Source organism: Alligator mississippiensis, chromosome 2 (assembly GCF_030867095.1).
Source record: "Alligator mississippiensis isolate rAllMis1 chromosome 2, rAllMis1, whole genome shotgun sequence".
NCBI classification, from domain to species: Eukaryota; Metazoa; Chordata; order Crocodylia; family Alligatoridae; genus Alligator; species Alligator mississippiensis.
The window spans coordinates 36,466,006-36,475,971 of NC_081825.1; the positions used below are offsets into that span (position 1 = coordinate 36,466,006).

Genomic DNA, 9,966 nt, shown 5'->3' on the forward strand with positions numbered 1-9,966 from the left:
GCCGTGGGCGATGGTAGTGAGCAGGGGTAGGGGGCACATGGGTGAGGGGCACATTGCAACAGAGCTCATCTGGATGGTGCAGTCCACAGCTGCCCTTGTGATGCTGTGCATGGGGCTGAGCCTTGCCTGCTCACATTGTGGTCCCGCTGGGACCCACAGCTCTGCCCAGGTAGGTGCTGTTCAGTTCTCCCCCCCCTCCCCCCCCCCCCCTTCAGGGCAGCTCCTGCTCCTGCTCAAGCCCCTGCCTCTGCCAGGAAGGTGGCTGGGGGCTGAAGCTGGAGCCCTATGTGCTGGAGCAGGAGACACCTGGCTGAAGATGCCCGTTCAGAGCAGCATGGTGGGGCAGGAATAGCTTCTGGCAGGGCTGTTCTTGGCACAGCTGCAGCCAGCTGGGTGCTGCTCTGTGTCCCCTGCCTGCAGCATTGGCTTTTGTTCCTGCCCCTGTCACACCATGCTATGCCACTCCCAGGAGGTGGATAGATGAGCAGCTTCAGCCAGGCAGCTCCTGCCCCAGCACATGGGGCTCCAGCTTCAGCTCTGCCTTCCACTGGAAGGCAGCTGAAAGCTGGAGTCAGAGTCTGTGTGCTGGGGCAGGAGCCACCTGGCTGAAAGTGCCTACCCACTTGCCCATTGTGACAGGGGCAAGATCAGGAGCCACTGCTGGAGGGGGGGGGAGCAGAGCAGCACCTGGCTTCTACCGTGTTGGAAGCTGCACAGACTGGCCAGGTTGTGGGCACTGGTGGGAGCCTGGTGAGGGCTGCCCTGGTGGAAGCCTGGTGTATTTTGCCCATCCCTGCTTTAGTACCTTCCCAAGCATGGAAGTTATGCTGGGTGGTTAATAATTTCCCCTCTTTTGTTTTGTTTTAAAGATGGGCATTATATTAGCCCTTCAGTCTTCTGGAACTTTACCTGCCATGTAAGAGTTTATGAATATTATTCCCAGTTCTCTGACTTTTCTTAGCTAGCTCCACCAGCATTCTGGACTGAATTCCATCTGGTCTCAAGAAGGTCACTAAGGCTGCTTGCTCAGTTCTACAGTTTATTTTTCATATGAGGCCTCAGAATCATGAGACTTATTTTTATTCACTCCATAGCTTCTATGGAAGTTTCTAGTCTTTAAGGTTATAGGTACCATCTTTCTTAAAAAACATGCCTTCTTCAAGAACAAAATTCTGTGATGTATCATGGCAGTACATGCTTTTGGCTTCATCCAAGAAACTTCAATGAGAATCATATGTAGGTCATTTATACATTATTTTATATGCAGTTAAAATTTCTCCCTCTTCAGTGCTAACTGAGGATGACATATCAGTCTCAATGTGAACCTAAAGGAAGAAGTTTGTTTGAAAATAGTGTTAGAAATAGTGGACAGACACTTGAAATCCACCACATTCTTCTAAACCTTTGATGGATGGATGCATCCAAACAAGGCAGGGGCACTCTTCTGAACGTTTTGTAGTTTCAGACCATGTAGCACTGAACAAATAATTTGCTATATGTAAATATTTAGCAATTGAGGCTATTCACTTGGCCTGAAAGAAGTTCTTGCTTCTAATGGGCATCACAGCTCAAATCTTGAGGGGCAATACCTATACATAATATTAAACAGACATGGGGGAAGCACGTTATCTGTCTTCTGGTATGAAGTGATACATTCTTGTATTCCTTTCTTTAGTGCAGCTAAAGTATTGTTTTCGCCTCCTCTCCCAACTGACATTAGTAAGGAGCTGAGATAAGACAGGGGCTCTTAAGATAGGATATTCTGTGTGGAGTCTAGCTGTTACATCCTCCACTTCCCAGAAATATGACCTATGTTCAAACCTGTGTAAGTGAGGGGTCTTTAGAACTTGTCTCTCCTTTTTCATGCGTAAGTGCCCTAAACACTAAACTAATTTAGCTGTTGGGTTAAAACATGGCAAGAGTCTCTCATTCTCCATTTTGTGACCTACCCAACTACATCGCTTCCCAGGGGAAGGAGGATCCAAAGTCTGCATAAGTAGCCCAAAATGCCACTTGAGTACCTAACTTAACCATGTAAGTGTCAGTTACCCATTTAAAGTTTGAGTTCAATTTAGGTCATCCTGTCTCTAATAGAAGTGGGATAAAAGTAAAATCTCAGACTCCAAGCCCTTTCAAATGTTTTCCTATATGGATTGCAGAACTTAAATCCATATCTAAAATGGTGGCCTTAAGGTATAATCATAATCTGAGAGAGACCTGTTTTCTGATTCCAGTTTGCTTGCTTCTGAATTCTTCAGCTGTGAGACAAGCTTATCTCATAAAATTGTCACCTTTTCATGAATGAACTGTTCACAGAATTATCTTTGTGTGTTTTGTCAGTGTCTAATCTGAATCTTAAAATCATGTCTGGTAGGGGTGCACCGATAAAGAATTTGGGGGCTGATACCGATAGCCTATTTTTAAGGAGGCATATCTGCCAATACCAATCCAATTTCGAATACAGCTGCATGCAGCTGATAAACTGATTGTGGTGGAAGGGGAAGGGAGAAAGAAAGGGTGTGGGGTGGCAGATTAACTCCCTCTGTTGTGAAGGAGGGAGTGGGGCAGGGGCAGACTGCCCAGCCAGAGCAGAGTACAGGAAGAAGCTGTGGCTCATCTGGGAGGTGGGGGAGGGGGGGCAACTCCCACTGCTGCTTGCACCCCAGGAGGGCACGGGGGGGAGGGGGTGCCCACAGATATGTGCAGGGCAGGGTGGGTGGGCTGCAGCTGGAGCTGCACTGGGCTCTTCTCAGTGGGAGCTGGGCTTGGGGCGTGTGGTGGCAGTGCTGGGAGGGGGAACTATGGCAAAATTTGGGGTACCTGCAGCCCCCCTCATAGCCCCCTTTCAATGCCACTGTCACCGCTGCCCACCCTGAGTCCAGGCCTTGCTGAGAAGAGCCCGGTGGAGCCCCAGCTTCAACCCACCCACCCCGCCTCTCCCTGTGCAGATCTGGGGGCACATGCCCCCCCATGCCCTCCAAGGGTGTGCGTAACGGCAGGAGCTGCACCCCCTGTGCCCCCCAGACAAGCCACAACTCCATCCCCCCACTCTGCCTCATCAGGGCAGCATCCACCCCTGTCCCACTCCCTCCCTCCCTCAGTGTGGGATGCTTTGATCTGCCCCCCACACTCTTTCCCTCTCCCCTTCCCTTCCACCACAGTGGACCTACCAGCTGCATGCAGCTCTCCACCCTGCTGGGCTCTGCTTCTTGCCACCTATGTAATGTGCTGCACTGCATGCACACATGTGCATTTATTGGCCAAATTATCATCCGCATGAAGCTGATTTCCAATACCTCCAGTTTTCTTTATATCGGTCCTGATCTGATATTGAACTGATGTATCAGTGCACCTCTAATGTATGGGTCCAGATGTTGTCTCTAGAGTCTTTCTCTGATAATTCTAGGTTCCATGTTCATGGATGGTTAATTGGGATATTTGTAAATATATTTTAAAAAGTAAAAAATAGAAAATGGTACCATTTGATGCATTGATTAATTGATGACTATTTTCTAGGCATGCCTATGAAAAATAACATTGCAGCTCTACGCCAGTCCCCAGGCCAGAATGGCACCAGCTTCCATGGCTGCATCCGTAATCTGTACATCAATAGTGAACTTCAGGACTTCAGAAATGTGCCACTGCAAGTGGGAATTCTTCCAGGTTGTGAACCCTGCCACAAGAAAGTGTGTGGGCATGGAACCTGTCATGTTACCAGCCAATCAGGCTTTACCTGCGAGTGTGAAGGAGGATGGACTGGACCCCTTTGCGATCAGCAAGCCAATGACCCTTGTCTTGGAAATAAGTATGTCTTTTTTCAAAATAGAACTATAATTTAACAATTTTTTCAGCAAGATATAAATGTATTGTGCACATGAGAGTAACACCGATTCCCATATTGGATCACTGAAGTATTGTTCTTAATGAGTGAAACTTCCCAGTACGAAAGGTCTGACAGTTGTACTATATACCACTTAAGCCTTCCTGGAAGCTCTAAAACTATAGAAAGTGAGGGGTCATGGATGCAATAGGCATCCATATCTTCATAATTTTTTTAGAATATTTCAGGAAAAATATATATTTCATTTAATTATTATCTACCATGAACTAGTAGTTACTTGTATGCATATAGTTACTATATTGTCCCCGGACTCAGCTGGAAAACACGTTATTAAGCCAGAAGATAGCAATGATGGTAAAACAAGGGTTATCGTTTTGTTTGCTTTTTAGTTGCATATTCCTGCTAGATACGATACAGGCTATAATAACATTCTCATTCTTGGCTCATGAACTCCCAGCACAAGGCAGATCTGAAATTTAACTCTCTCGAAGTGTTCAGCACCACAATTTGTCATTGCCTTTTCCCCACAGCTGTCCTGACCACGATTAGCCAAGCAGCCCTTCTGGCAGAGCAGACTTTTCCAACCACTACTACTGGTTTTTCTATGCCATAGCCTGCCTAACAAAAGAAGTTTGTGAGTGTTTCTTCTTTGATTCATTTTCAGTATTTCAGACTACCACCAAATTCCTTTGAAATCCAGTAGCTTTATCTTGGGTTTCACTCGAAGTTACTGCTAAGAAGATTTTCTTTTGATGTTTTGTAATGACATCTGAAGGTTTCAGTACTCCAAAGTTTATATTTGCACAACTTAGAGGTTTTTCAGCATTTAGTATAGAGCCCATGTCTACTTTCTTGTTCATAGGGTTTATTTTTTGAGATTTCACTTTTCTTGAAATCATAAGAAGGAAGCACCCCCGGTGCTTGAAATACAGTTTTATCCTCAATCACACCTAAGCAGGTCTGCTTCACATAATGTGAAGATGTCACCCCTTAAACTTTGCATAGGTAAACCCTCTCAGCAGCTTCCGCAAACATTTCTCTTCTACATAGTTTTTTATACCTTCCCCATCACTTTTGTATTTGAGCATCTGTAAGTAGCACAGTAAACTCTGTGGCTAACGCTGGATTTGTGTAGTTCTTTTTTCCCCTTCCATCCACCCCCACAGAGGGAGATTTATGTGAGTACAATTTATGTTTTTAGTAGGGTTTTGTTGTGTTTTGAACTTTACGTGCTTATACAAATTTGTTTGAGAAAGCCAAGTTGAAGCTTTTAATTTTGTATTTTGAATACAAAAGGTTTGTAATAGTCTAGAGTTCCTGCGGGCATTTTTCCACAATCTCGGAGCAGCTCCGAAGAATGCCCTGTACCAATGAATTTTACCCTAAAGGTTTAGGAATCCGTTGTGCATAAGAAGCAAAGCTGTCAACAATGGTCCTTATTCTGGAGTTGCAGGGAATCTCCTATAGATGCTGGACCCAGTCCACTGAACAGCTTAGAAAAGTATAGATGTTTCACAGTAGGTATGCTGTGACCTGTGGCATGATTTGAAGTAGGCTTGAAATGTTTAATGCATCTGTTGGGGTCAAGCCTGTGCTAGATGCTGAAATTTGATATTGGAATAGATCCAGCCACCCTCCAAATTGAACCTGTTAACTAACCACCAGTTGTCTCGATAGATATGACATCAAAGACTGGCTTTGTAAAGCATGGCAAGGTATCAATGAATAATAGAACAGATGTAACTTGGACAGTGAGTTGTTTCTGCCAAAGAACCAAATTCAGCAAAAAGCCAGCAACCCAAAAGCCAAAGATTGATCACATACAGCCAGAAGTGGGTGTTAGAAAGAGGCATTATACAATTGGTGGCAATGTCCTCTTCAGCAGTACTTTTCTATCACCCCTTTATGCTCACCATGCTAAATTGCTTGTGGAGGATCAGAGTTGTGAACGTGGAGAAAAGTAATTACTCATATTCCACCGATTTGTAGACTGGGACAGAATTTTCAGATTGAAACTTTTTTTGGTGAAAAATGCATATTCAAAGACTCCAACAGGTGTATTTTTTCAGTTTTTCTAAGACCACATGATATAGGGAGAAGAAACATTAGAGTAGTCCATCCATGTTAGGCCACATGACATGGGGAGGAGAAACATTTGAGTAACTGTGAGTTAGACATCTGAGATTGCTTTCAACCTCATCCATGAGCTGTCACTAAAATTGTCTCCCAGGGAAGCAGTATATATAAAGGAAACCTGTCTAGCAAGAAAAATGTTACAGGAAATAAGGGTTTTTTTTCCTAGGAATAAAACCATTGACCTTGTACCACCAAATTAAAGAGGGAATGGATCTTATTCCAAGGAACTCCTGAGGCTTACAATGCATTAATTAATGTGATTTGAAATGTGTTCATGTACACAGGAATCCTGGCATACAGCTCAACTCAGAGCCTTTTTACCTTAAGCAAAATTCAGTATACCACAAGTCCACTGGAAAAGGTTTATCTAATCTGCAAGCAGACAGTTGCAGTCTTAGTACCTGTGCCAGTCTTAGTTTATCCTGCAGTCTTAGTACCTATTTCAAGATATAGACATATCTTGAAATAGGCAGCACTGACTAGTTGTGCTGTAAGGAACTGGCTGGTAGATTATAATACCTGAGGTTGAGATGAACAGTACATGGGGAAATTGGGAGACTTTGTGCTCAGCTACCAATCTGCCACTTGAAAAGATCAGAAAACTGAGCTTGGGAGATTCTGACTTGTCTCATTCTGGGAAGCCAAACTCTCAGGAATGAGGACCCTGTGAAACAATACCTTTGAAGTACACAAAATATGGGCAAGTATCATTCTCTCTTGTCTTTTCATGTTTAATGCTAAAGACTTTGTATATTTAGGTCCTGATTTTGTATTCCTTGCACACTTCACTCTCACTTAAAATTAAAGCAGGTGAAATATGTTGGATTTAATAATTGTGACCTGTACAAGTCTTCCATAACACATCTACAGTGGCTGTTTTCTGGCAATAGGAGAATAGTATCCTGTACAGCAATGTTTTCCAAACCACTCATAAAAAAACTTTTATACACTACTTCAGTGCATCTCACTGAAAAGTGCATTAAAAAGTCTATAAGCAATCTGTTTTTGAGCACAATCCAAAGTATTTGTAGTTAATGTTGCTTAGCTTAAACTTTGATGAATAATTTATTTTTATTCTCTTGGCCTTGTTTTCTCTGTAGATGTGTGCATGGTACCTGCTTGCCAATCAATGCATTTTCATACAGTTGTAAATGCCTGCAGGGACATGGGGGAGTCCTCTGTGATGAAGAGGAAATGCTGTTTAACCCCTGCCAGTCCATCAGGTGTAAACATGGCAAATGTAGGCTTTCAGGCCTTGGGAAACCATATTGCGAATGCAGCAGCGGATACACAGGGGACAGCTGTGATAAAGGTAAGCCATTCAACATATTCTGATATTTCATGTTAGAAAAAGTCCTTTTTAAACATGAACGATCAAACCATTGCCAATCTTTTTTTTCCCCTACAATCCACTCATGGGGGGTTTTTTGTAAATATACTATAAAAGGCTTGTCTCAGTGAGAGAAGAAGCCTAACCTGTTTGCCCATGAATTTAAATATTTATACTTAGATTTTTTTCATCAAGTATTTTGCTGTGAAAACATTTCTCTCTTTTTTTTTCCCTTTATTCAGAAGCACATTTTCCCTATATATAACTATTACCTTTTACCTGCTGTATCTTTCTGTATTTATTGTTTCTCTGCCTTCTGCAACTGAGAAGCCAAATCCAATGATTCTGCTCCTAGTTTTATCACAAACTCTACTTTTGACCTCTCAGCTTCAACTGATTTATCACAGCGAATTATGCAGGTGAGATGGATAAAAACAGGATGACTTTTCCCCCTACCTTTTTCTTTTTTCCTTTGTCTATCAGAGCTTTCCCCCTCCCTCTCTCTCCTTTACCCCAGCTGGCATTTATTTTGTATTGTGCATCAATGTGACTAGAATAGAGGGATATTATGGTAGAACTTTTAATAGATGTCTCGTTTTTAGTTGGTTTTATACCTCAGTAATTTATGAAGTTAGTGGAATGTAACTTGTATTAAATAACAGATTGAATAATATTAAACTCCATGTCTAATAAATTAAACTGCATGCTCTGTAAAACAGTTCCCTATGGTAAATAGAGCCAGCTGCAAGCAGAATAGGAACAGAAGATGTGTATGTTTGTAATAATAAAAAAATGATCTAAGCTTCAATTTTCTTGTCATTGTAATAACATTGTATTTATGGTTTACATACCTGGTATAAACTTCACAGAAAATAGCAGAATGAAGAAATAAAATTCAGCATTAATGAAATACCATTTCACAAAACGGTTGCTTTTCTTATACAAGATGAAAGTCAAACATTAAAAAAGCAGTTACATATAGATATTTTACATTTTCTTGGTGAACTCTGTATTGTGAGTCATTCTGTGACTTGTGTATGTCATATTTGTTTTGTTATGTTTTTTTACAGAAGTCTCTTGTCGAGGGGAACGAATCAGAGATTACTACCAAAAGCAGCAAGGGTACGCTGCGTGCCAGACGACCAAGAAGGTATCGAGACTAGAATGTAAAGGAGGATGTTCAAATGGGCAGTGCTGTGGACCACTAAGGAGCAAGAGACGGAAATACTCTTTTGAATGCACTGATGGGTCCTCATTTGTGGACGAGGTGGAGAAAGTGGTAAAGTGTGGCTGTACAAATTGCCCCTCCTAAATGTGCCCCCGTCACACTTGTCTTTTGAAAATGTTGTATACTTATTGACTGTGTCGGACTAATTAATGCTTCATAGTGGAAATATTTGAAATATATTGTAAAATACAGAACAGACTTATTTTTTATTATGGGAATAAAGACTTTTTCTTCATTTGAAAAAAGATTCAAGTGCTTGAACTGAGACTTCTTATAATCAAGAGGAGCTTTGAAGAAAAAAAAGGACCTGGTAACATTGAAACAGTGATGGCAAACTTAACTGCTTTTAACACGGATTCTTCTTTATAACATGCTGAAGATACACTAACATTATACACATGTGACTTTCAACCTAAAGCTCATTGATGAACAGTTGACCAGAACAAGAGGCTTGCCTTTTCACTTTCTTATCAACATATTATATTGTCTTGACAGACCATAGCAATCACTTACCTATGGATGATGAAGAGTTATGAGTGAAAGAAATCAGATTATACAGCTATAACAGATGTATGTGATGCATTTTGTGTGGCAAAATTATTGACCATCTTGGGAAGATGGGGGTTCACATAATAGATGGGAGAGTTTAAGGTGTGAAAATGTACTCTAATCCTAAAATCTCCTGGTGGTGTACACGTTTGTCAGCATGTTAGCAAAAGAAGCATACAAAAAGTGTCTTTCTGCCTTTTTTCCAGTATTAATTTTTTTGTAATATAAATGTTATGGGATGATAAAATAGATTATTGATGGATAAATTAGTAATAATATGAATTTCTGTTTCTATGAGTTCTAAACAACTTTATACAGTATTCAGTTTCATTGAGAAATATTTATTGTATTGAAGTACATTGTACTTAACCTTTTTAGGCCATCCCTTTTACTGTTTTTCAATGCTTTAATATATATTAATTTATATTTGTCCTGGTATTTTTGTATTTTGGTTTTTTTAAAGACTTAAAATCAGGATTTTTGCAATAGAACTAACATAGCATGTCATCTTGGGGTAAACGTTTTTGGTCCGATTCTTTATTTTTTCCTTAGCATCTGACCACTTGGTGTCACTGAATCTGAAACTGAAAGTGATAAGCCTGCAATTTTCATGTTGAGCAAACATTCAGGACACCTCCCAAGAACTTTTAATGTATGAGAGGAAATGTCTTTACACTAGATGGCAATTGTTTAGAAGTAAATTTTCCCTATATATACAGTAAAATGGTGTGTAGAAAATGACACTAGAAAGTAGACCTCCACAAATTAATATTCCCTTTGAGCTCCTTACCTTTTCTAAAATAAGAAAAAAGAAAAAAAGGCTGTACTTTCAAGAACTGTGACTTTTTCCAGATAATAAAACTACTTTATTGCCCTAATGTT

The 9,966-nt window shown here is 41.1% G+C and overlaps 1 protein-coding gene across 3 annotated transcripts in view; it reads left to right on the plus strand.

Annotated features, from left to right (window-relative positions):
- The window catches only part of SLIT2 (slit guidance ligand 2), a 464,358-nt gene extending 455,779 nt beyond the window's left edge, over positions 1-8,579 (plus strand). Inside the window, exons 34-37 of one of the 3 annotated variants that reach the window (XM_059721607.1) lie at positions 3,517-3,805; positions 7,139-7,289; positions 7,638-7,726; positions 8,378-8,579. In XM_059721607.1, coding sequence (XP_059577590.1) covers positions 3,517-3,805; positions 7,139-7,289; positions 7,638-7,726; positions 8,378-8,477 — 629 coding nt within the window. In that variant the 3' untranslated portion in view covers positions 8,478-8,579. Of the gene's footprint in view, positions 1-3,516; positions 3,806-7,077; positions 7,290-7,637; positions 7,727-8,377 lie in introns of all 3 variants that reach the window. The other 2 variants (XM_059721606.1, XM_059721608.1) reach the window with 2 other exon arrangements.
- Positions 8,580-9,966: the final 1,387 nt, after the last annotated feature.